Raw genomic sequence first — 27,136 nt, forward strand, 5'->3', positions numbered from 1 at the left:
TAACACTATAAAAGCCAAAAGGATGAAGGGCTTTAATATCTGTTTACAAATACAGTGGAACATTGGTTAATGAGAACAATATGTTCTGGGAGTGTGCTTGTTAACCAAGTTACTCGTTCAGCAAAGCAAGATTTCCCATAGGAAATCATTGCAATGCAGACAATTCGTTCCACAACTTGTTAAATGTCCCATCCTGGTCCCCTATTGTGCCATTCCACACATGCACAAACACGTATATACACACACAAGCACGCACATATTATGCTCACCTTACCTTCCGTTCCATCGCCGGTCTCCTGGGACTTACTGTTCGCTAGCATGGGCTGTGTATCGGGTTACCATCACGACGAGGGAGGAACTTCCGCACCCAGAGCGCTGACGTCAAAGGCAGGAGCCGCTTGCCTCTGATTGGTCAGCGCGCTGCCTTTGAGTAGCGGCTGACAGCGGAAGTTCCTGCCTCGTCGCTATGCTTGCCAATACACAGCCTATACCGGCAAACTACAGGACCCAGGAGGCCAGCGATGGAACGGAAGGTACACATATTATGCTCACCTTACCTTCCGTTCCATCGCCGGCCTCCTGGGTCCTGTAGTTCTCCACGAGGATTTCTCACTCGTCGCGATGTAACTACAAGAACCATGAGGCCGGCGATGGAACGGAAGGTAAGGTGAGCATAATACTGTATGTGTGCACGTGCGTGTTTGTTTGTTTGTTTGTGCGTGCTTGTGTGTGTTTGTGTGGACTGCAAGAGTGGGTTAGAGCGCGGTGGATGTACGGAACCAGAAGTGTGTGCGGTGAGGATTTTGCTCGTACAGCAAAGCTTTCTCCTAAACAGAGTTACAAATTTACAGAAAGCTTTGCTTGTTAAGCAAAATTCTCGTTAACTGGGTTTCTCGTTAAGCGAGGTTCCACTGTAACTATATGGCACAAATGCAGGCATAATAAGAAAGAAAGAAATTCCCAAACTTCCCATAGTACTCCAATAGGAGTAAATACCTGTCGCCATGACATCACTGCTGAGCCACACCAACACGTGTCGTAGCCTTATTCCCTATCAGATGATCAGCTGAAATCAGCGGGCTCAGCTACATTTAGAGTGTATTGAGCCTTAAGGTCCAGTCACACTAAACAACTTACCAGCGATCCCAACAACGATAGGGATCGCTGGTAAGTTGCTAGGAGGTTGCTGGTGAGATGTCACACTGCGACGCTCCAGCGATCCCACCAGCAACCTGACCTGGCAGGGATCGCTGGAGCGTCGCTACATGAGTTGCTGGTGAGCTCACCAGCAACCAGTGACCAGCCCCCAGCGCCGCGTGGAAGATGCTGCGCTTGGTAACTAAGGTAAATATCGGGTAACCAACCCGATATTTACCTTGGTTACCAGCGCACGCAGCTACACGTGCAGAGAGCAGGGAGCAGCGTACACTGAGCGCTTGCTCCCTGCTCTCCTAGTTACAGCACACATCGGGTTAATTAACCCGATGTGTCCTGCAGCTACATGTGCACAGAGCAGGAGCCGGCACTGACAGTGAGAGCGGCGGAGGCTGGTAACAAAGGTAAATATCGGGTAACCAAGGACAGGGCTTCTTGGTAACCCGATGTTTACCGTGGTTACCAGCCTCCGCAGAAGCCGGCTCCTGCTGCCTGCACATTTAGTTGTTGCTGTCTCGCTGTCACACACAGCGATCTGTGCTTCACAGCGGGACAGCAACAACTAAAAAATGGCCCAGGACATTCAGCAACAACCAACAACCTCACAGCAGGGGCCGGGTTGTTGCTGGATGTCACACACAGCGACATCACTAGCAACATCGCTGCTACGTCACAAAAGTTGTTCGTTAGCAGCGATGTTGCTTAGTGTGACGGGGCCTTTAAACTCTAACATTTTGCACGTTATCACCTGCTAACATCCATTCTGTGGTCAATCTGATGATTCTTGCTTTTACAGATGAAATGTTTCCTGGATTTCAAAGTTGGAGGCGCTCTATGTCATATCCTCGCTGCTGCTTACAAATTTAAGAGTGACCAAGGATGGTAAGATGGACTTACATTAACCTCAGTGTACTCACTTTGTGTTGTGGCTACAGAGGAACTTGGTACCTGGTATTTGGGCTATAATCCCTGATTAAATTTGATGGTGGACCTTCATCAATTTGTGCCATCAGCACTTCTGCGAAATGACAGGTGACACCTTTTGCAAAACTAATTTGTTCATTAATAGTGGATGTAAACTTACCATCATTTGTTATCTCTAATTTCAATCTCGTACTCCTTTTAGGCGCAGGTTTGATTTCCAGAACCCTTCACGCATGGATCGTAATGTAGAAATGTTTATGAACATTGAAAAGTCCCTTGTGCAGGTTTGGATGCCTTTTGTTCTTCTAATGTGGCTGGGTATAATTCTATTACCGGTAGTTCTAGTCTTTTTCTAAGCTCCTCATATTGTTCACTGTATCATTCAGAGGAGATAAGTTCAGGATTTTTTTCCGTTTACCTGTACACCGGATGCGGATTTGTTGATAGAGATGTCTCTGCGGTCCTATGGGGAATGCCTGCATAAGACTCTGTACCCGCGGATTTTGCCGCAGAAAACCTGCGGATTTATCTGGATTTTCTACATAAATCCGCAGGTTTTAGCAAGTACAGACACTCCCCATGTTATCCTATGGGACATGGGGAGTGCTGTGTCCATGCTGCGGTATGTGCGGCTGCGGATGTCCCGCCGACGCACATAACTGCATGTCAATTATTCCTGCTGAAATACTTGCGGAATTCCCGGCCCTCCACTATGGAGATAGAGGCCGGGATGTCCGCAGGTAAGTTGCATGAATATCCGCAGGTTTACCGCAGATATTTCGCTGGAATCTCGCAGCTATGTATAGCTGCGGATTCCAGGGAGATGCTGCGGTAAACCTGCGGACGTACCTGCGGATATATCCGCAGGTATAGAGTCCCGTGGACACATAGCCTTAATGTTCCACAGCGATTCTGCTTGGTATGAACATATCTTTATAGTTTTTGTTTACAAATAATGTGGTTTTTCTGTAATGATAGAACTTTTTTTTTATTTGTTTTCCTCTTTTTAATCGTTTAGAACAACTGTCTATCCCGACCAAATATATACCTTCATCCAGATATAGACTCAAAACTGCAGAGTAAGCTTAAAGACATTGTAAAAAGACATCAGGTAATATACCCAGGATTATTTCATATTGTTCATTGTGTGAGTAGAACTTGAATTTTATCTTGAAATCCTTTTAAACCCTCTCTCTGCCAAGGTCATATCTAATACATCTGGATGTTAAGTGCTCTCTGTTGAATAAATGGGTTTTTCAACAATCGCTTCTTTTATTGTGTAAGCTTGCTGAGGTTAAACATATCAAACTGAGCTTTACAACTGTTGCTCCAGCTCCAACTCTCCACCACTGCCCCCGATCTTTGTTGATATGCTGCAGCCAATCAATGTACTCAACAGTCTTGTGTTACCTACCTCGGCAATACTGCTGAGTCCAGTGATTGACTGCAGCGGTCACATGTACAGTTGTTACGTCACTGCTACATCCTGTCCTGTCAGCAGAGACCAGGGGCATTAGAGGAGAGCCAGCGCTGGAGCAGTGGTGGCTTAAGCAGATGCAATTAACCCCTTCAGCCCCGGGGCACTTTCCGTTTTTGCGTTTTTGTTTTTTGCTCCCCTTCTTCCGAGAGCCGTAACTTTTTTATTTCTTCATCGTTCCTTATGGGAGACCCAGACCATGGGTGTATAGCTTCTGCCTCCGGAGGACACACAAAGTACTACACTCAAACGTGTAGCTCCTCCCTCCGGGCTATATACACCCCCTGGATGACAATCTAACCAGTTCAATGCTTTGTGTTCAGGAGGTCACACACACATGCATTCTCTGATTTTTTTCATTTTTATTTTTTGATTTTAAAGATTTGGAAGAAAAGCGGGTCCAGTCTGGACTCCCGGCATGTCCCTTCTCACCCCACTGTGTCGGCGGTGCTGTTAAGGTTGACTTTACAAGGCTGGAGCCTTCACATGCCGCGCTCCTTCACATCCTCTGAGAGGCTCTGGGTTGAAGTGGGAGCCGTCACGGTCCTCTCTGCTTGCAGAAGACCGGTCTCCATCCGCAGCCCTGTCTGGTTCCTGCTGGAAGGAGCGTTTAACCCCCCTCAGGGACTGGCCCTGCGTCTCAAAAGCTAAGTATTGAGACGTTTTTCAGGGGTCCCGGGTACTTTTATTAGGGGGAAAGTATGTTTTCTATGTTTACTGTAAATTCCGGCCGGTTCTGGGGGTTTCCCCTGAGAACCGCGCCGAAGGTGCCTGCTCGTCGGCCGCATGTTAAAATCTAGGCCCCGGCTTCTATTTGGGCCTAGTTTCGGTTTCATCTTCCTCTGCATGTCATTCATGCAGGGGAATAGAGTGGCGCCGCCCACCGGCCATCCAGCAGAGGGGAGGACACTCCTCTCTGAGGAGATGTTTCCCTCCCCTGCATCTCTCCTTAGCCCTCCGGTTTCCCGCTCTTGGGCTAATCTCCACCCCCCCTCCTCCTCCCAGCGCCATTTTCTCAGCGTTTATCACACTGATCGGCGCTGGCTGCTGAATCTGCTGCTTTCTTGGAAGGCTGACGCTTTACTGGGGGTCCGAGCTGTGGAATCCGGAGGGCACACAGAGAGCGGTCTGGTAAGCCACAACCTCTGGTTGTGGGCTTTATTATACACTCTCAGGACATTCTATACGAGTGTATTCTTACTGCAGAGCTTCCACCTCAGCAGCATGTCTGTCACCCGGAGCAAGGCTGCAAACATGTACGCTATATGCACTGCATGTAAGCGCATTCTGCCAGAGCCAAGCACATACCCACATTGTGATGCCTGTGCTAACATGGTTGTGTCTCAGCCTGGAGCCTCCTCAGGGGTCCCTCCGGCTGCTCCGGCCCCGGTGGCTGAACCCCCGGCTTGGGTAGCATCCTTTCCCAAGCTATTTCCCAGTCTTTTGCCGACTCCATGGGGCAGCTGTCCCGGACACTGCTGACCATGCATCAGCTCTCTTCTCAGGGTGCCTCTGCTGCTCCGAGTTCTGCAGAGCTCTCAGAGCATGTCCTAGGACCCCGTCCCCCTAAACGGAGACACAGGGACCCTATTCCTTCCTCGTCCCACGGCTCTGATTCACGAGCCGAGGTGCAGGGCGAGGAGGATTCGTTTACTGTGGGCTCAGACGCTACCTCTATGTACCCCATTGACGTGTCTGAGGGTGATGCGGATGTTAGTGACTTGATTGCATCCATTAACTCCGTACTGAACCTCAATCCACCAGAGTCAGAGGAACAAGCCTCTCTGGTAGAGATACACCAGTTTACCTCACCTAAGAGAGCTAAGAGTATGTTTTTTAACCACTCCAGTTTTCGGACCACTGTTACCAAGCCCAGGGCCTGTCCTGACAAACGTTTTCCGAAGCGTAGTTCTGATGACCGTTTTCCTTTTCCACCAGAGGTGGTTAAGGAATGGGCCCAGTCTCCAAAGGTAGACCCTCCAGTGTCCAGAATCTCAGCCCGCACAGTCGTAGCTGTGGCTGATGGCACTTCTCTTAAGGATCCCACTGACCGCTAGGTTGACCTTCTGGCCAAGTCTGTATATGAGGCGGCAGGAGCCTCGTTCTCCCCGTCTTTTGCGGCAGTGTGGGCTCTTAAGGCAGTCTCTGCCTCTCTGGCAGAGATACATTCCCTCACCAGGGACTCTATGCCTGAGATGGATGCCTTAACTTCTCAAGCTTCGGCTTTTTCATCCTACGCCATGTCTGCCATCCTGGAGGCTTCTCACCGCACGGCGGTGGCCTCCGCTAACTCCCTCGCGATCCGCAGGATCTTGTGGCTTCGAGAGTGGAAAGCAGACGCTTCCTCTAAGAAGTACCTTGCGGGTCTTCCTTTTGCTGGGTCCCGGCTGTTTGGTGAACAACTGGATGAAATAATTAAGGAAGCTACTGGCGGGAAGAGTACTTCCTTGCCACAAACTAAAACCAGGAAACCTGTCCAGGGCAGGAACCAATCGAGGTTTCGTTCCTTTCGTTCCTCTAACTGGTCATCCTCTAAGCCCTCGACCTCGTCCACTACCGCAGCCAAGGATCGTAAACCCAACTGGCGCGCGAAGCCGCGTCCTCAGAAGACCGGAGGAGCCGCTGCCACTAAGGCAGCCTCCTCTTGACTATCTGGCTGCGCCAGCAACGTCCTTGGTCGGTGGCAGGCTCTCCCACTTTGGCGACGTGTGGTTTCAACACGTCTCCGATCAGTGGGTGCGAGATATCATCTCCCACGGCTACAGGATAGAATTTTCTTCCAGCCCGCCAAACAGATTTTTTCTGTCCACCCCCCCCTGCTCCAAAGCCGCCGCCTACTCTCAGGCCGTGGCATCCCTGCAGGCCAACGGTGTAATTGTTCCGGTTCCCGCCCGGGAACGGTTCAGCGGTTTCTACTCAAACCTCTTTCTAGTTCCCAAGAAGGACGGTTCCTTCCGGCCCATCCTGGATCTCAAGCTTCTCAACAAGCATGTTCAGGTGTGGCACTTTCGCATGGAATCTCTGAAATCGGTCATTGCCTCAATGACCCAAGGAGATTTTCTGGCATCCATCGACATCAGAGATGCCTACCTGCATGTGCCTATTGCGGTTTCACACCAGCGTTGGCTACGCTTTGCAATCGGAGAGGAACATTTCCAATTCGTGGCTCTCCCCTTCGGCTTAGCCACGGCCCCTCGAGTATTCACCAAGGTCATGGCAGCAGTGGTTGCGGTTCTGCACCTCCAGGGGTTGACAGTGATTCCTTACCTGGACGACCTTCTAGTCAAGGCCTCATCCAGTGCAGACTGCCAGCGGAGTGTCTCACTCACGCTCGCCACGCTCGTTCAGTTCGGGTGGCTTGTCAACCTGCCCAAGTCCACTCTGACCCCGACCCAGGTGCTTCTTTACCTAGGGATGCAATTCGAGACTCTGCCGGCACTTGTCAAGTTGCCCTTAGTCAAACAGCAGTCCCTTCGTCTGGCGGTGCGCTCTCTGCTGAGGCACCGCCGTCATTCCATCAGACACCTCATGCAGGTGCTAGGTCAGATGGTGGCATCAATGGAAGCGGTTCCCTTTGCCCAGTTCCATCTGCGTCCCCTGCAGCTGGACATTCTCCGCTGTTGGGACAAGCGGATCTCTTCCTTGCACAGGCTGGTGGTTCTGTCGTCACAGACCAGGAGCTCCCTTCAGTGGTGGCTTCGGCCCCTCTCTCTGTCTCAGGGACGCTCCTTCCTGACTCCGTCCTGGGTGATCCTCACCACGGATGCCAGCCTCTCCGGTTGGGGAGCAGTATTTCTCCATCACCGAGCACAGGGCACTTGGACTCCGTCCGAATCAGCCCTCTCGATCAATGTGCTGGAGATCAGAGCTGTGTTTCTAGCTCTCCTAGCCTTTCACCACCTGTTGGCGGGCAGGCACATTCGAGTTCAGTCGGACAACGCGACAGCGGTTGCCTACATCAATCACCAGGGCGGGACTCACAGCCGTCTGGCGATATTGGAGGTTCAACGAATCCTCCAGTGGACGGAGGACTCCAAGTCCACCATATCTGCAGTCCACATCCCAGGCGTGGAAAACTGGGAGGCCGATTATCTCAGCCGTCAAACCGTGGACAGCGGCGAGTGGGCCCTGCATCCGTCAGTGTTCAGATCAATCTGCCGCAAGTGGGGCACTCCGGAAGTGGATCTAATGGCATCCCGGCACAACAACAAGGTTCCGGTTTACATGGCTCGCTCCCACGATCCTCAGGCCTTCGCAGCGGACGCACTGGTTCAAGATTGGTCTCAGTTCCGTCTGGCCTATGTGTTTCCCCCTCTAGCTCTCTTGCCCAGGGTTCTGCGCAAGATCGGAATGGAGGGCCGTCGAGTCATAATCATTGCTCCGGACTGGCCCAGGCGAGCTTGGTACCCAGACCTGCTCCGTCTGTCCGTAGGGGTGCCGTGGCACCTCCCGGACCACCCAGACCTTCTCTCTCAAGGTCCGTTCTTCCGCCAGAATTCTGCGGCTCTCAGATTGACGGCGTGGCTCTTGAGTCCTGGATCCTGACTGCTTCAGGCATTCCCTCTGAGGTCATCTCCACTATGACTCAGGCTCGGAAGTCTTCCTCGGCCAAGATTTACCACAGGACTTGGAGGATTTTCCTGTCCTGGTGTCGCTCTTCCGACCATGCTCCTTGGCCGTTCTCCTTGCCGACCATCCTGTCTTTTCTACAGTCGGTCTACAGCTAGGACTGTCCCTCAATTCCCTCAAGGGACAGGTGTCGGCTCTGTCGGTATTGTTCCAGCGGCGTATCGCCCGACTGGCTCAGGTGCGCACCTTCATGCAGGGCGCATCTCACATCATTCCTCCTTACCGGCGGCCCTTGGATCCCTGGGACCTTAATCTGGTCCTCACGGCCTTACAGAAACCCCCCTTTGAGCCTCTCAGGGAGGTTCCTTTGTTTAGACTTTCACAGAAAGTTGTTTTTCTAGTAGCCATAACTTCTCTCAGGAGAGTTTCTGATTTGGCTGCGCTCTCTTCGGAATCCCCCTTTTTGGTGTTTCACCAAGACAAGGTGGTTCTTCGTCCGACTCCGGACTTTCTTCCTAAGGTGGTGTCTCCTTTCCACCTTAACCAGGACATTTCATTGCCTTCCCTTTGTCCGGCCCCTGTGCATCGCTTTGAGAAGGCGTTGCATACCTTGGATTTGGTGCGGGCGCTCCGAATCTATGTGTCACGCACCGCCGTTTTTAGGCGGTGCACCTCACTTTTTGTGCTAACCACTGGTCAGCGCAAGGGTCTCGCTGCTTCTAAACCGACCCTAGCTCGTTGGATCAGGTCGGCTATCACCAATGCCTACCAGTGTTCTCAGGTGCCTCCTCCGCCAGGGATTAAGGCGCACTCAACCAGAGCTGTCGGTGCCTCCTGGGCTTTCAGGCACCAGGCTACGGCTCAGCAGGTTTGTCAGGCTGCCACTTGGTCCAGTCTGCACACTTTTTCGAAGCACTACCAAGTGCATGCTCATGCTTCGGCAGATGCGAGCTTGGGCAGATGCATTCTTCAGGCGGCTGTCGCCCATTTGTGAAGTTAGGTTTTGCCTACTTCTCAGTTTGGTTTATTTCCCACCCATGGACTGCTTTGGAACGTCCCATTGTCTGGGTCTCCCATAAGGAACGATGAAGAAAAAGAGAATTTTGTTTACTTACCGTAAATTCTTTTTCTTATAGTTCCGACATGGGAGACCCAGCACCCTCCCTGTTGCCTGTTGGCAGTTTTTTGTTCCGTGTGTTTCACCGGCTGTTGTTAGTAGACAGAGTTCCGGTCTTTCCGAGTTTTACTCTATCTCTACTTATGGGTGGATGTCCTCCTTCAGCTTTTGCACTGAACTGGTTAGATTGTCATCCAGGGGGTGTATATAGCCCGGAGGGAGGAGCTACACGTTTGAGTGTAGTACTTTGTGTGTCCTCTGGAGGCAGAAGCTATACACCCATGGTCTGGGTCTCCCATGTCGGAACTATAAGAAAAAGAATTTACGGTAAGTAAACAAAATTCTCTTTTTTTCCATCAATCTTGCCATCTGAGGGCTTGTTTTTTGCGGGACAAGTTGTACTTTTAAATGAAACCATAAGTTTTACCATATGGTGTACTGGAAAACAGCAAAAAAATTCCAAATGCGGAAAAATTGCAAAAAAAGTGTGATGGCACAATAGTTTTTGGGATGTTTTTTTCACGGTGTTCACTATATGGTAAAACTGATGTGTGGGTATGATGCCTGAGGTCTGTGCGAGTTTGTAGACACTAAACATGTACTTGTATCTAAGGGGTTAAAAAAAATTCACAATTTTGTCCAATAACAGTGGCGCACGTTTTGCGCCATTTTCCGAAACACGTAGCTTTCTTATTTTCTTTGTCGCTCCATTGGGAGACCCAGACAATTGGGTGTATAGCTTCTGCCTCCGGAGGCCACACAAAGTATTACACTTTAAAAAGTGTAACCCCTCCACTCTGCCTATACACCCCCCCGTGCATCACGGGCTCCTCAGTTTTATGCTTTGTGTTGAAGGAGGCACACATTCACTCATGCTCCCATTTTAGTCAGCAGCAGCTGCTGATTGTATCGGATGGAAGAAAAGAGGGCCTCTAACACGGCTCCCGGCATGCTCCCTTCTCACCCCACTAAGTCGGCGGTGTTGTTAAGGTTGAGGTACCCATTGCGGGTACACAGGCTGGAGCCACATGCCGTTTTCCTTCCCCATCCCTTAGGGGCTCTGGGAGAAGTGGGATCCTATCCGGTCATCCAGGGCACTGGGACCGGGCTCCCTCCGCAGCCCCTGTGGGATTCTGACGGACAGGAGACTGAGTACCATCAGGGACAGGGCCCTGCATCTACAGGTACTCTGTGTCCCCTTGGGGACGGTGCATGGAGCACCTTGGCCTCAGACGCTGCAGCGACTGCGGTGTTGGTATGAGACCGGGACTACCGCGCCGACCGCGCCTGCTTGCCGGCCGCGGTTTTAACTTTAGTCCCCGGCTTTTGCGGCCTAGTGCATTAAACTCCCGCCCCCGGGCCTGCCAGTCAGGGGGAAGGGCGGGACGGTCGGTCTGACGCCGACAGTGAGGGCTGGAGCACACGTAGCTGTCCTCCGCCCCCCTCACTAATCACTCTGGGGCCAGATTCCAGCACTTTTGTAGTTACGCCCACGGCTCCCTCCTCCCCTGTGAACGCCGACAGCCATGTTTTAAGCACATTCTGCCGGTGGAGGACTTCTGGCTGCATCTCTGGGAGACCCGAGGCAGGGAATCTGGGGGCCACACACCGCTTGAGCGGTCGATAAGCCACACCGGTCACCCGGTGCTGGGCCCCATAGAGTGCCGAACTGTATATATATATATTATATTTGTATACTTTTTCTCGGTTCGGCTGTACTGTTAGCTTGTGGCTATATATCCCTCAGTGATCACTCTCCTGGGAGACAACAGCATGTCGTTCACAAGGAGCAAGGGTGCCAAGACACAGGGTTATTTTGCAACCTGTACCTCTTGTGCGGCTATGCTACCTGCAGGTTCCACCTACCCTCACTGTGAGCAATGCTCGGGCCCTGTGGCACTCGCTCAACCGGAGCCTGGGGCACTGGTGGGACCCTCGGCCCAGGTAGAACCGCCGGTTTCCCCTGTCCAGGTGGCAGGGACAGAGTTTGCAGTTTTAGCTGAGAAACTCTCTGAGTCACTGTCACAATCCATGGCTCAGTCTATGGACAAATGGTCTGCTAAAATACTAGAAGCCTTGCAGTCCAGACCGGCCCTTACACAGGCCCCGGGCACTGCGGGATCGCCCCCAGGCCCCTCTCGGTCTGCGACGAAGCGTGCGCCTGGGGTGGCCTCTAGTTATTACGTGGAGGACTCCGGCACGGACCGTAGTCCCAGACCGGCTAAGCGGGCTCGATTAGAATCTTCCCCGACTTCATCACGCTGTTCGGGGTCTCAGCTTGAGGACTCTCTAGAGGATGAGGCGGAGGTCGCAGCCCAGGACTCTGACCCTGACGTTGCTCTCAATCTTTTTTTTAATCCAATCAATTTTTATTGTAGGAAGTTACATTACAAAAAAAAGGAGAAATTCAGGTATCATTGGCAATAATACACAAAGAAAACAACGCTGTAACATGTGGTAGTGTCACCTTTGATTATGATTCACATTTCCTGTCACACCACCACCAATCATGTCTGATGCAAGTTGCAACTTTTTTAGGTTAATCAATACCCAATACGTATAGAATCAACCTACCAATTTACTCTTTAATCCTCAAAATGAGGGATCCAAACAACCAGAACCAGAGAGTAAGAAAGGAAGATAAGAAAAGGGAGGGGAGAGAGAGGTGGGGGAGAGGGGGAGAACCATGGATGGTTGCAAGGAGGCAACCAGGGAGGGGGAGGGGGGAGGGAGGGAATTGGATGGCGTTTTGGGGTAGCCCGAGCAGTAACAACAACAGAGATTTAAACACCTTGACTATTGACATGTGGTATGGGTGAACACCCTGCGTAACACACACTTTGAGCCTATTTGACCCGTTTTTAATTATCAACAGTTTGCCCTGGAAACAGATGCCTGACAGGGGATGCATATACAGAGTTTATCCACGTGTCCCAAATCTGAAGTATTTTGTTTTTGGCGCGGATGGAGTGAGCCAGACAGAACTCGTATTGGCATTGGAGATTAATTCGGTTATATAGTTCAACTAATGTAGGCGTCTTTGGGGATTTCCAGTGCAAACTTATGCAATATCTGGCAGCTACTAGAATGTGAACTAATAAACCCCTGGATTCCCAAGAGAACTCCTCTATACCCACGTTTAGCACTGCCAGAGCCGGATTCGGATTAATACGATTGCCTGTCAGCTCACCCATCAGGCCAAACACCTCCAACCAGAATGAGAAAACCTTGGGACAAGCCCACCAGCAGTGACCAAGAGTACCCCTTTGGAGGCAGCCCTTCCAACAATGTGGCGAATAATTTGGGAGGAACTGTGCTAAGTTGGCTGGGGACCGATACCATCGCAGGTGTACTTTTTTCAGTTGCTCCAGATGATTTATACACTTGGAATATTTTTGGATATTTGCTGATGCCGAGTGCCAGTTTGAAGGTGAGGTAGAGACACTCAACTCCACGTCCCATTTATTCATATAAGGAGATTTTTGCTCTTCGGGGGGGTTATTGAGCCATTTGTATGTCGAGGAGATACCTTTTGGATTTAATTATCTTTTTAAATACCAAAGCTTTTGTTGTAGGTAACAGAGGCTTTGACTTTGGAGGAAATTTAGAGGCCAGAAAATGACTAATTTGGATGTGTTGATAGAAACAGCCCTTTAAAGAGGGGTGTTCCCGTACTATTTCATTAAAGGGGTTAACACCCAAATCAGAGTATAGATCCGCCAGCACTGTAATGCCCGATCCCTCCCACCTGGCCAGATTCAAAAAGGGGATTTGAGATTCCAACGACTTGAGGGAAATCTCTGAAAGAGGAATCTGAATCTTATGAATCAAGTCATTTCGCCAGACCTCCAGGGAGGCTGACATGGTGGGAACACACGGGGAGAACCGTGAACGGCTCAAATATTCTGCTTCCATCATTCTTCTGACCGAGCCCTGGCGGGACAGGAAATTTTCAATCTGAGCCCATCTATGTGAATTACCTGGACGCCACCATTCCTTTAGTGATTCAATTAGTAAGGCTTTATAATATGCCGTTATGTTTGGGGTGCCCAATCCCCCTAAGTCATATGGGGGGTATAACACTTTACCTGCGACCCTAGCCCTTTTATTACCCCAGACAAATTTGTTAGTCAACGATTGAAGTTTCATCAGGGTTTTGTGAGAAATTTTGATGGGAAGGCATCTGAGCACATACAATATTTTGGGTAAGAAAACCATTTTAAAGGACTGTATCCTGGCCATCCAGGACAATGATATTTTCTTTGGCGCTCCATTGGGAGACCCAGACAATTGGGTGTATAGCTACTGCCTCCGGAGGCCACACAAAGCATTACACTTAAAAGTGTAAGACCCCTCCCCTTCTGCCTATACACCCCCCGTGGGATCACGGGTTCCTCAGTTTTCAAGCTTTGTGCGAAGGAGGTCAGACATCCACGCATAGCTCCACTGTTTAGTCAGCAGCAGCTGCTGACTATGTCGGATGGAAGAAAAGAGGACCCATACTAGGGTCCCCAGCATGCTCCCTTCTCACCCCACTTTTGTCGGCGGTGTTTGTTAAGGTTGAGGTACCCATTGCGGGTACAGAGGCTGGAGCCCACATGCTGCATCCTTCCCCATCCCCCTTAGGGCTCTGGGTGAAGTGGGATTTACCGGTCTCCAGGCACAGAGACCGTGCTCCGTCCACAGCCCCTGGGGAATCTGCTGGATATGGAGCGGAGTATCGTCAGGGACAGGGCCCTGCTACGCCAAGGTACTCTGTGTCCCCGTACAGACCGCGCGCACACTGCAGCATTGCTGGGTGTGTTAGTGCGCCGGGGACAATAGCGCTGCGCGCTTGTGCCACACTTCCACAGCTTGCTGAGGGAGTTAGTGTGTTGGGAACTGCCGCGCCGCCCCCTGCGAGCAGTTTTTACTGCGGCGCGGCTGGGACTTGTGGTGCGCCGGGAACTTCCACGCTGGCCGTGCATATTTGTCGGCCGCGCTTATTACTAGAGTCCCCGGCTTTTGCGGCCTAGTTCCGTTTCGTTCCCGCCCCCAGGCCTGCCAGTCAGGGGAAGGGCGGGACGCTGTACAGAACGTCAGCGCCGAGGGCTGGAATCTGCTTTACATACTCCAGCCCTCACATTGAGCACAGTGGGAAGCCAGTTTCCCGCACTTTGTCTGAGGCACGCCCACGGTCCGCCCTTCTTCACAGAACGCCGGCAGCCATTCCTGTGTGCAGGCTGAGGTGGAGAGGGGAGACAAGTTCTGGGAGACCCAGGCACGGGATTCTGGCGACTACACACCCGCTTTTAGCGGGCGGTAAGCGGCACCTCCGGTGCTGACCCCACTAGTGACGAAGTGTTCAATTGTATTTTTATGCTTGCATGCTATACATTGCACTAAACGGTCGCTGGTGATTCTTGGCTATATACCCTCCTAGATTGCTCTGTGGAGAATACAGCATGTCGTCCGCAAAAAACAGGGGTGCCAAGGCACAGGCTTTCTATGCTGCTTGCACCGCTTGTGAGGCTGTTCTACCGGCAGGTTCCACTGACCCCCATTGTGTGCAGTGCTCGGCCGGGGCCTCTGCTGGAGGTGTCCCAGAGAGATCCACCTGTGAATACTGTCCAGGTGACGGGGACAGAGTTTGCAATTTTTGCGGATAGATTATCTGTGACTATGTCTCAGATTCTAGAAACTTTGCAGTCTAGACCAGTAACTCAGACCATGGGCACTGTTGATTCATTGCTCCCTGGTCCCCCTCAGTTGGAACACCTCCGGGCTCCGGGGGTGTCCCATGCATCCCAGGGTGATGGCTCTGACACGGACGACAGTCCCAGACAGCCTAAGCGAGCTCGCTATGAGCGGCCCTCTACATCATCTCACTGGTCAGGGTCTCAGCAGGAGGATTCTCTGTGTGATGAGCCGGAGGTAGCTGATCAGGATTCTGATCCTGAGACCGCTCTCAATCTGGATACTCCTGATGGTGACGCCATAGTGAACGATCTTATCGCGTCCATCAATAAAATGTTGGATATTTCTCCCCCAGCTCCTCCAGTGGAGGAGTCAGCTTCACAGCAGGAGAAATTCCATTTCAGATATCCCAAGCGTAAATTAAGTACTTTTCTGGACCACTCGGATTTTAAAGAGTCAGTCCAGAAACACCACGCTTATCCAGATAAGCGTTTCTCCAATCGGCTTAAGGATACACGTTATCCCTTTCCTCCTGACGTGGTCAAGAGCTGGACCCAGTGTCCCAAGGTGGATCCCCCTATCTCCAGGCTTGCGGCTAGATCCATAGTTGCAGTGGAGGATGGGGCTGCACTTAAAGATGCCACTGACAGACAGATGGAGCTCTGGTTGAAATCCATCTATGAAGCTATCGGCGCGTCGTTTGCTCCTGCATTCGCAGCCGTATGGGCACTCCAAGCTATTTCAGCTGGTCTTACACAGATTGACACGGTCACCCGTACATCTGTTCCGCAGGTGGCATCCTTAACCTCTCAAATGTCTGCAGTTGCGTCTTACGCGATTAATGCGGTTCTGGACTCTACGAGCCGTACGGCAGTGGCATCCGCCAACTCCGTGGTTTTACGCAGAGCCTTGTGGTTAAGGGAATGGAAAGCAGATTCTGCTTCCAAAAAATGTTTAACCAGTTTGCCATTTTCTGGTGACCGGCTGTTTGGTGAGCGTTTGGATGAAATCATTAAACAGTCCAAGGGTAAGGATTCATCCTTACCTCAGCCCAGACAAAACAAACCCCAACAGAGGAGGGGACAGTCGGGGTTTCGGTCCTTTCGAGGCTCGGGCAGGTCCCAATTCTCCTCGTCCAAAAGGACTCAAAAGGATCAGAGGAGCTCAGATTCTTGGCGGGCTCAGTCACGCCCAAAAAAGACAGCCGGAAGACCCGCTACCAAGGCGGCTTCCTCATGACTTCCGGCCTCCTCCCTCCCCATCCTCGGTCGGTGGCAGGCTCTCCCGCTTTGGCGACATTTGGCTGCCACAGGTCCAAGACCGTTGGGTGCGAGACATTCTGTCTCACGGGTACAGGATAGAGTTCAGTTCTCGTCCTCCAACTCGATTCTTCAGAACGTCTCCGCCTCCCGACCGAGCCGATGCTCTTCTGCAGGCGGTGTGCACTCTAAAGGCGGAAGGAGTGGTGATCCCTGTTCCTCTTCAAGAGCAAGGTCACGGTTTTTACTCCAATTTGTTTGTGGTACCAAAAAAGGACGGGTCTTTCCGTCCCGTTCTGGACCTAAAACTTCTCAACAACCACGTGAGAACCAGACGGTTCCGGATGGAATCCCTCCGATCCGTCATCGCCGCAATGTCTCAAGGAGATTTCCTAGCATCAATAGACATCAAGGATGCTTATCTCCACGTACCGATTGCTCCAGAGCATCAGCGTTTTCTACGCTTCGTTATAGGAGACGAACACCTTCAGTTCGTAGCCCTGCCTTTTGGTCTGGCGACAGCCCCACGGGTCTTCACCAAAGTCATGGCAGCTGTAGTTGCAGTCCTGCACTCTCAGGGACACTCCGTGATCCCTTACTTAGACGATCTGCTGGTCAAGGCGCCTTCTCAAGAGGCATGCCAACACAGCCTGAACGTGGCGCTGGAGACCCTCCAGGGTTTCGGGTGGATCATCAACTTTTCCAAGTCAAATCTAACCCCGACCCAGTCGATAACATATCTTGGCATGGAGTTTCATACTCTCTCAGCGATAGTGAAGCTTCCGCTTGTCAAACAGCGTTCACTACAGACAGGGGTGCAATCTCTCCTTCAAGGCCAGTCACACCCCTTGAGACGCCTCATGCACTTCCTAGGGAAGATGGTGGCAGCAATAGAGGCAGTCCCTTTCGCGCAGTTTCATCTGCGTCCACTACAATGGGACATTCTCCGCCAATGGGACGGGAGGTCTAAGTCCCTCGACAGGAACGTCTCTCTCTCTCAGGCGGCCAAGGATTCTCTTCGATGGTGGCTACTTCCCACCTCATTGTCGAAAGGGAAATCCTTCCTACCCCCATCCTGGGCGGTGGTGACGACAGATGCGAGTCTGTCAGGGTGGGGAGCAGTCTTTCTCCACCACAGGGCTCAAGGTACGTGGACTCAGCAAGAGTCCACCCTTCAGATCAACGTTCTGGAGATCAGAGCAGTGTATCTTGCCCTGCAAGCCTTCCGGCAGTGGCTGGAAGGCAAGCAGATCCGTATTCAGTCGGACAACTCCACAGCGGTGGCATACATCAACCACCAAGGAGGAACTCGCAGTCGGCAAGCCTTCCAGGAAGTCCGGCGGATTCTGACGTGGGTGGAAGACACGGCTTCCACCATATCCGCAGTTCACATCCCAGGCGTGGACAACTGGGAAGCAGACTTCCTCAGTCGCCAGGGTATGGACGCAGGGGAATGGTCTCTTCACCCGGACGTGTTTCAGGAGATCTGTCGCCGCTGGGGGATGCCAGACGTCGACCTAATGGCGTCTCGGCACAACAACAAGGTCCCAGTTTTCATGGCACGGTCTCACGATCACCGAGCTCTGGCGGCAGACGCCTTAGTTCAAGATTGGTCGCAGTTCCGGCTTCCTTATGTGTTTCCACCTCTGGCTCTGTTGCCCAGAGTGCTGCGCAAGATCAGGTCCGACTGCCGCCGCGCCATCCTCGTCGCTCCAGACTGGCCAAGGAGGTCGTGGTACCCGGATCTGTGGCACCTCGCGGTAGGCCAACCGTGGGCACTACCAGACCGACCAGACTTGCTGTCTCAAGGGCCGTTTTTCCATCAGAATTCTGCGGCCCTGAACCTGACTGTGTGGCCATTGAGTCCTGGATCCTAGCGGGTTCAGGATTGTCTCAAGAGGTCATTGCCACCATGAGACAGGCCAGAAAACCTACCTCCGCCAAGATATACCACAGGACGTGGAAAATTTTCTTGTCTTGGTGCTCTGCTCAGGGAGTCTCTCCCTGGCCTTTTGGATTGCCTACTTTTCTTTCCTTCCTGCAATCCGGGTTGGAAAAAGGTTTGTCGCTCAGCTCCCTCAAGGGGCAAGTCTCAGCGCTATCTGTATTTTTTCAGAAGCGCCTAGCACGACTTCCTCAGGTACGCACGTTCCTGCAAGGGGTCTGTCATATCGTCCCTCCTTACAAGCGGCCGTTAGAGCCCTGGGATCTGAACAGGGTTCTAATTGTTCTTCAGAAGCCGCCTTTCGAGCCTATGAGGGATGTTTCCCTTTCTCGCCTTTCACAGAAAGTGGCCTTTCTAGTAGCGGTCACGTCTCTCCGGAGAGTGTCCGAGCTAGCAGCGCTGTCATGCAAATCTCCCTTCCTGGTGATTCACCAGGACAAGGTGGTTCTGCGCCCGATTCCGGAGTTTCTCCCTAAGGTGGTATCCCCGTTTCATCTTAATCAGGATATCTCCTTGCCTTCCTTGTGCCCTCATCCAGTTCATCAATGTGAAAAGGATTTGCATTTGTTGGATCTCGTGAGAGCGCTCAGGATCTACATTTCCCGCACGGCGCCCCTGCGCCGCTCGGATGCACTCTTTGTCCTTGTCGCTGGTCAGCGCAAAGGGTCGCAAGCTTCCAAATCCACCCTGGCTCGGTGGATCAAGGAACCAATTCTTGAAGCCTACCGTTCTGCTGGGCTTCCGGTTCCCTCAGGGCTGAAGGCCCATTCTACCAGAGCCGTGGGTGCGTCCTGGGCATTACGGCACCAGGCTACGGCTCAGCAGGTGTGCCAGGCGGCTACCTGGTCGAGTCTGCACACTTTTACCAAACACTATCAAGTGCATACCTACGCTTCGGCGGACGCCAGCCTAGGTAGACAAGTCCTTCAGGCGGCGACTGCCCACCTGTAGGGTAGGGCTGTTTTTACGGTTCTATCACGAGGGGTTATTATACCCACCCAGGGACTGCTTTTGGACGTCCCAATTGTCTGGGTCTCCCAATGGAGCGCCAAAGAAGAAGGGAATTTTGTTTACTTACCGTAAATTCCTTTTCTTCTAGCTCCAATTGGGAGACCCAGCACCCGCCCTGTTTGCTTAGGGATTTTTGTTTTTTCGGGTACACATGTTGTTCATGTTGAATGGTTTCGGTTCTCCGATGTTCCTTCGGATTGAATTTGTTCTTAAACCAGTTATTGGCTTTCCTCCTTCTTGCTTTGGCACTAAAACTGAGGAACCCGTGATCCCACGGGGGGTGTATAGGCAGAAGGGGAGGGGTCTTACACTTTTTAAGTGTAATGCTTTGTGTGGCCTCCGGAGGCAGTAGCTATACACCCAATTGTCTGGGTCTCCCAATTGGAGCTAGAAGAAAAGGAATTTACGGTAAGTAAACAAAATTCCCTTCTTTTCATATCTTCCCAATTCCTTTTCTAAATTTTGGATCAGAGGTTCCAAATTTTCTTTAATTAACATCTGCGATGGTGTCAGCTTAATACCCAAATAAGGTATCCCCCTGTCGCACCATTTGAATTGAAAGGCCCCCTCCAGCGCACTCCTGGCCTCCGCCGGTACATTAAACGGCAGTATCAAAGACTTTGCCGCATTAAGCTTATAATACGACACTTTAGAAAAGTTTGATAATGTGTTCACCACTGCTGGAATCGACACTGCAAGGTTAGAACAGGAAATTATCACATCGTCTGCGTATAAACCAAGTTTATGTTCAAATTCCCCAACTCTTATACCAGAAATGGCTATGTTTTTTCGTATAGCTTCCGCCAGAGGTTCTACCACTAAAGCAAAAATAGCGGGAGACAATGGACACCCCTGGCGGGTGCCATTACTTATTTGAAATTTAGATGACAGAAACCCCGATGCCAACACTGACGCATTTGGGTAAGAGTAGAGGGCTAGAATGGATGACTTGATGTTCCCCAAGAACCCGAATTTTGTTAGAACTCTCTCCAGGTATCCCCAGTGCACCCTGTCAAAGGCTTTTTCAGCATCAAGAGACAGGAATGCACTGGGTTCACCCGATATCTCCACCAGTCCAATCAAGTCAAGCATACGTCTGGTGCCATCCTTAGATTGCCTCCCTGTCACAAACCCAACTTGATCTGGAGCCACTAAGGTCGGGATCACTTTGTGAAGTCTATCTGCCACTAGTTTGGCATAAATTTTAACATCACAATTTAGGAGTGAAATGGGCCTAAAATTACCCGGGGTGTCTGCAGGTTTCCCTGGCTTGGGTAGCGTGATAATTATCGCTTCTAAGTTGTCTGGAGAAATTGACCCTTTATTTTGCCAAAAATTGAAGGTTTTTGACATAAAGGGGGACAGAGTGGATGTAAATTGTTTGTAATATTCGTATGGCAGCCCATCGGGGCCCGGGGCAGAGTTAGACTTAGTCATTTTGATGGCACCTAGGATTTCATGTGTAGTAAAGGGAAGATTAAGTTCCTCTAATTGCTCATCTGAGACCCGGGGAAGATCCAGGGTGTCTAGGAAACCCTGTATATCCACTTGAGTCGGCTGTGACGTATTGGAATCATATTTTAGATTATACAGGGCCTCATAGTATTTCGCAAATGCTTCTGCTATTTCAATGGGATGTCTAGTGATTGTTCCGTTCGGGTCCCTCAGGAATTCTATTTTAGATTGGATCTCACGTTTTTTCGTCCTTCTTGCCAATAAGGACCCCGCTCTATCCCCCATAGCATAAAATGTCGATCTATTTTTTTTAAGATTATGTTCGTATTTTTGCAGGAGTAGGGATCTTAGTTGGAATCTATGGGTTACAATTTCTTTAGTCAAGTTAGGGGATGCTTTGGCTTTATTCAGGGATTCAAGGTGATGAATACGGGTTAATATATATTTAATATCTGCGTCTTTTTTCCGTTTTTGGATGGAGGCTATTTTTATGAGCTGCCCTCTGACTACGGCTTTATGAGCAGCCCACAGGGTCTCGTCAGAAATTTCCCCATTATTATTAAGTTTAAAATATTCTGTTAACACTGACTCTACTTCATCATGTACCTTCTGCCTACCAAGCAAGCTGGTATTCAGTCTCCACCTAGGGGAATTTTGAACATTAAAGCTACCCTGAACAGACAAAGAGATCGGCGCATGATCTGTCCAAGTAATTAAACCAATATCAGCTGCCACACAATTACTTATAGATTTGCTGTCGACCAAAAAAAAATCAATTCTACTGTATGAGCGGTGCCTGGAAGAGAAGAACGTATAGTCTCTTTCTGATGCGTGCAAATATCTCCAGATGTCATGAAAATGGAATTCATTGATGAGATGCTTAAGTTCCTTAGCATGTGGGATGCTGGTGTTGGAGCAATCCATGGAGCGTATTACAGGTATATTAAAGTCTCCACAGATGATTTCCGCCCCTGTGGCAGTATCTTTGAATGCTTGGAAAAATTTCCTAGCAAAGTTCAATTGTGATGAATTTGGGGAGTAGACCGTTGCCAAGGTATAAGGGACGCTGTTGATATAACAAGACAAAATAATATATCTTCCATCCGCTCCATAACTGACATTTATCAATTTAAAGGCCACTGAGTTCTTTATTAAAATGGCCACTCCTCCTCTTTTTTTTGATTCATTAGCAAAAAAGGTGTGTTGGAAGCTTGGATGAAGTAGCCGTTTATTATCTGTGGAAAGAAGGTGGGTCTCCTGAATGCACGCTATATCACAGTTAGATGCCTTGACCTCTCTCCACATCATTGACCTTTTCTTTTTCGCTCCTAATTGGGAGACCCAGACAGTGGGTGTATAGCTACTGCCCTCTGGAGGCCGCACAAAGAACTACACTTAAAAGTGTAAGGCCCCTCCCCTTCTGGCTATACACCCTCCCGTAGGAGTACAGATTCCTCAGTTTTAGCTTTGTGCGCAAGGAGGTCAGACACGCACGCATAGCTCCATTGTTTTTAGTCAGCAGCAGCTGCTGACTATGTCGGATGGAAGAAAAGAGGGCCCATACAGGGCTCCCAGCATGCTCCCTTCTCACCCCACTGTATGTCGGAGGTGTTTGTAAGGTTGAGGTACCCATTGCGGGTACGGCGGCAGGAGCCCACATGCTGATTCCTTCCCCATCCCTTTTTACAGGGCTCTGGGTGAAGTGGGATTTACTGGTCTCCAGGCACTGAGACCGTGCTCCATCTACAGCCCCTGGAGAAGATGCTGGATGGAGCGGAGTACATCAGGGACATGGCCCTGCTTCCTCAAGGTACTCTGTGTCCCCGTGCATTTGGCGCTCACACCGCAGCATGCTGGGTGTTGTAGTGCGCCGGGGGACATCAGCGCTACGGCGCTTGTGCCATGGCCTCATTCAGCTTCGCTGAAGCAGGCACACTTATAGGAATCGGTCGCGCCGGCCGCTGGGACTGCGGCGCGGCTGGCACTTGTGGTGCGCCGGGGACTTCAGCGCGGCCCGCGCTTTTACGGCGGCCGCGCTGATAACTCGAGTCCCCGGCTTTTGCGGCCTGCTTCCGTTCGTTCCCGCCCCCGGACCTGCCAGTCAGGAGAGGGGCGGGACGCTGGCCACGTCTAGGAATCGGTCACGCCGGCCGCTGGGACTGCGGCGCGGCTGGCACTTGTGGTGCGCCGGGGACTTCAGCGCAGCCCGCGCTTTTACGGCGGCCGCGCTGATAACTCGAGTCCCCGGCTTTTGCGGCCTGCTTCCGTTCGTTCCCGCCCCCAGACCTGCCAGTCAGGAGAGGGGCGGGACGCTGGCCAGTGCATCAGCGCCGAGGGCTGGAGTCGTTTTTACATACTCCAGCCCTCACAATCGGCACAGAGGGGACACTGTTTCCCGCACTTTTGTTTGGGAACTCCCACGGACCGCCCCTCTCCACAGACGCCGGCAGCCATTCCTGCTGACACGCTGAGCTGCAGAGGGGAGCCGGGGAGACCCAGACAAGGAATTCTGCAGCCTCTTACCCGCTATTCAGCGGGCGGTAAGCAGCCCTCAGGGCTCACCCCCTCTTGTGCCAGTAGTATTCTTAGTATTTTGTTTCTACAAATACTTTGTATTGCATAGCGCTGGTCGCCCTTTGGCTATAGACTCTCTCACATTGCAGAGAGCCAGCAGCATGTCGTCCGTAAAACGCAAGGGTGCCAAGGCACAGACATTATATGCTTCCTGCACCGCATGTGGGACTTTTCTACCGGCAGGCTCCACGGACCCCCATTGTGTGCAGTGCTCGGCCCCTGCGGCGCTTGCACAGTCGGGACCTCTGCTGGACGTGACCCACGGTGTACCACCTGTGAATGCTGTCCAGGTGACAGGAACTGAGTTTGCAGCTTTTGCTGACAGAATGTCTCTCACTATGTCACAAATTCTTGACACATTGCGAGCTAGGCCTGTACTTCAGGCCACGGACACTGTGCAATCATTGCCCCCTGGTCCCCCTCAGCTCCAAGCTCCGGGACGGGCATATACACCTCAGGGTGAAGACTCTGACTCGGACGATGGCCCCGGGCAGCCTAAGCGGGCTCGCTATGACGGGCCTTCACATTCATCTCAATGGTCAGGATCCCAGCGAGATGAATCTATGGGTGATGAGGCGGACGTAACTGATCAGGATTCTGATCCTGGGACCGCTCTCAATCTAGATACACCAGATGGTGACGCCATAGTTAATGATCTTATATTTAACATCAATAAGATGTTAAATATTTCCCCACCAGCTCCTCTTGTGGAGGAGTCAGCTTCGCAGCACGAGAGAATCCATTTCAGATACCCTAAGCGTACTTTAAGCACTTTTCTGGACCACGCTGACTTTAGAGACGCAATCCAGAAACCCCACGCTTATCCTGAAAGGCGTTTTCCTAAACGGCTTAAAGATACACGCTATCCTTTTCCCCCTGAGGTGGTCAAGGGTTGGACCCAGTGTCCAAAAGTGGATCCTCCAATTTCCAGGCTTGCAGCTAGATCCTTGGTTGCAGTTGAAGATGGAGCGGCACTTAAAGATGCCACTGACAGGCAGATGGAGCTCTGGCTGAAATCCATCTATGAAGCGATTGGAGCGTCATTAGCGCCTTCTTTTGCAGCCGTATGGGCACTCCAAGCTATCTCAGCCGGGCTTGCGCGAGTTGACTCCGTCACACGTGCATTTGCCCCGCAGGTAGCACCATTGACCTCGCAAATGGCGGCATTCGCGTCGTACGCGATTAATGCTGTTCTTGACGCTACAAGCCGCACGGCAGTGGCGTCAGCCAACTCCGTTGTTTTGCGTAGGGCCCTGTGGTTGAGACATTGGAAAGCAGATTCTCATTCCAAGAAGTGCTTAACCAATTTGCCTTTTTCTCGTGACCGATTGTTTGGAGAGCGTTTGGATGAAATCATCAAACACTCCAAGGGTAAGGACTCATCCTTACCGCAACACAGACAAAACAGACCCCAACAGAGGAAGGGTCAGTCTGGTTATCGGTCCTTTCGAGGACCGGGCAGGTCCCAATTCGCCTCGTCAAAAAAGACTCAAAAAGACCAGAGACGCTCAGATTCTTGGAGGTCTCAGTCACGCCCAAAAAGGACAGCCGGAGGAACCGTTGCCAAGACGGCGTCCTCCTGACTTGCGGTCTCCGATTCCCACACCCGCGGTCGGTGGGAGGCTTTCCCACTTTGGCGACATCTGGCTGTCACACGTCAAAGACCGTTGGGTGAGGGATATTCTGTCTCACGGGTACAGGATAGAGTTCAGTTCTCGTCCGCCAACTCGTTTCTTCAGAACTTCTCCACCACCAGACCGAGCCGATGCTCTGTTGCAGGCGGTGGCCGCTCTAAAGGCGGAAGGAGTGGTGACCTCCGTCCCTCTTCAGGAACAAGGTCACGGTTTTTACTCCAATCTGTTTGTGGTCCCAAAAAAGGACGGATCGTATCGGCCCGTCCTGGATCTAAAGTTGCTCAACAGACACGTAAAAGTCAGGAGGTTCCGGATGGAATCCCTACGCTCCGTCATAGCCTCAATGTCTCAAGGAGATTTTCTAGCATCAATAGATATCAAAGATGCGTATCTCCACGTGCCGATCGCACCAGAGCATCAGCGTTTCCTACGCTTCGTCATACACGACGAACACCTGCAGTTCGTAGCGTTACCTTTCGGTCTGGCAACAGCCCCCCGGGTCTTCACCAAAGTCATGGCAGCAGTAGTAGCTGTTCTGCACTCGCAGGGTCACTCGGTCATCCCGTATCTAGACGACCTGCTTATAAAGGCACCCTCTCAAGAGGCATGCCAACACAGTCTGAAGGTGGCACTAGACACTCTCCAGAGTTTCGGGTGGATTATCAACTTTCCAAAGTCTCATCTAACCCCGACCCAATCTCTGACTTATCTTGGCATGGAGTTTCATACTCTCTCAGCGATAGTGAAGCTTCCACTGGACAAGCAGTGCTCGCTACGGACTGGAGTGCAATCTCTCCTTCAGAGCCAGTCGCACTCACTGAGGCGCCTCATGCATTTCCTAGGAAAGATGGTAGCAGCAATGGAGGCAGTCCCGTTCGCGCAGTTTCATCTGCGCCCTCTACAATGGGACATTCTACGCCAATGGGACGGGAAATCGACGTCCCTCGACAGGACTGTCTCCCTCTCTCAGACTGCCAAGGACTCTCTGCGTTGGTGGCTTCTCCCCACCTCATTGTCACAGGGAAAGTCGTTCCTTCCCCCGTCCTGGGCAGTGGTCACGACGGATGCGAGCCTATCAGGGTGGGGAGCGGTGTATCTCCACCACAGGGCTCAGGGGATGTGGATTCTGGAAGAGTCCACCCTGCAGATCAATGTTCTGGAAATCAGAGCAATCTATCTTGCCCTGCGAGCCTTCCAACAATGGCTGGAAGGCAAGCAGATTCGGATTCAGTCGGACAATTCCACGGCGGTGGTGTACATCAACCACCAAGGGGGAACACGCAGTCGCCAAGCTTTTCAAGAAGTCCAACGGATTTTGACGTGGGTGGAAAGCAGAGCGTCCACCATATCCGCAGTTCACATCCCAGGCGTGGAAAACTGGGAAGCAGACTTTCTCAGTCGCCAGGGCATGGACGCAGGAGAATGGTCCCTTCACCCGGACGTGTTTCAGCAGATCTGTTGCCGCTGGGGGACGCCGGACGTCGATCTGATGGCGTCACGGCACAACAACAAGGTCCCAGTTTTCATGGCACGGTCTCACGATCACCGAGCACTGGCGGCAGACGCCTTGGTTCAGGATTGGTCGCAATTCCGACTCCCCTATGTGTTCCCACCTCTAGCATTGTTACCCAGAGTTCTCCGGAAAATCAGGTCCGACTGCCATCGAGCCATACTCGTCGCTCCAGATTGGCCAAGAAGGTCGTGGTACCCGGATCTGTGGCATCTCACGGTAGGCCAACCGTGGACACTACCAGACCGTCCAGATTTGCTGTCTCAAGGGCCGTTTTTCCATCTGAATTCTGCGGCCCTGAACCTGACTGTGTGGCCATTGAGTCCTGGATCCTAGCGGCCTCAGGTTTATCTCATGAGGTTGTTGCCACAATGAGACAGGCTAGAAAACCATCCTCAGCTAAGATCTATCACAGAACGTGGAAGATATTCTTAGCGTGGTGCTTGGCTCAAGGGTTTTCTCCCTGGCCATTTGCATTGCCAATTTTTCTTTCCTTCCTGCAGTCTGGGTTGGAAAAAGGTTTGTCGCTTAGCTCTCTTAAGGGTCAAGTCTCCGCGCTATCCGTATTCTTTCAGAAGCGCTTGGCACGGCTTTCTAAAGTACGCACGTTTCTCCAAGGAGTTTGTCATATCGTTCCTCCTTACAGACGGCCATTGGAACCCTGGGATCTGAACAAGGTTCTCATTGCTCTCCAGAAGCCGCCTTTCGAGCCTTTGAAAGAGGTTCCCCTTTCTCGGCTTTCACAAAAGGTAGTTTTTCTTGTGGCGGTCACGTCTCTTCGAAGAGTGTCCGAGCTAGCGGCGTTATCTTGCAAATCTCCCTTCCTGGTG

General features: G+C 51.5%; 1 protein-coding gene across 6 annotated transcripts in view; it reads left to right on the forward strand.

Annotated features, from left to right (window-relative positions):
* The window catches only part of SMARCC2 (SWI/SNF related BAF chromatin remodeling complex subunit C2), a 254,922-nt gene that overhangs the window by 7,301 nt on the left and 220,485 nt on the right, over positions 1 to 27,136 (forward strand). For 5 of the 6 annotated variants that reach the window (XM_075336975.1, XM_075336976.1, XM_075336974.1 and 2 more), the window contains exons 3-5: positions 1,952 to 2,037; positions 2,282 to 2,363; positions 3,098 to 3,190. In XM_075336975.1, the coding sequence (XP_075193090.1) occupies positions 1,952 to 2,037; positions 2,282 to 2,363; positions 3,098 to 3,190 (261 nt within the window). Of the gene's footprint in view, positions 1 to 1,951; positions 2,038 to 2,075; positions 2,188 to 2,281; positions 2,364 to 3,097; positions 3,191 to 27,136 lie in introns of those variants that run through there. The other variant, XM_075336978.1, reaches the window with a different exon arrangement.

The sequence above is a fragment of the Anomaloglossus baeobatrachus genome, chromosome 2, assembly GCF_048569485.1.
Source record: "Anomaloglossus baeobatrachus isolate aAnoBae1 chromosome 2, aAnoBae1.hap1, whole genome shotgun sequence".
In the NCBI taxonomy this organism is placed as follows: domain Eukaryota; kingdom Metazoa; phylum Chordata; class Amphibia; order Anura; family Aromobatidae; genus Anomaloglossus; species Anomaloglossus baeobatrachus.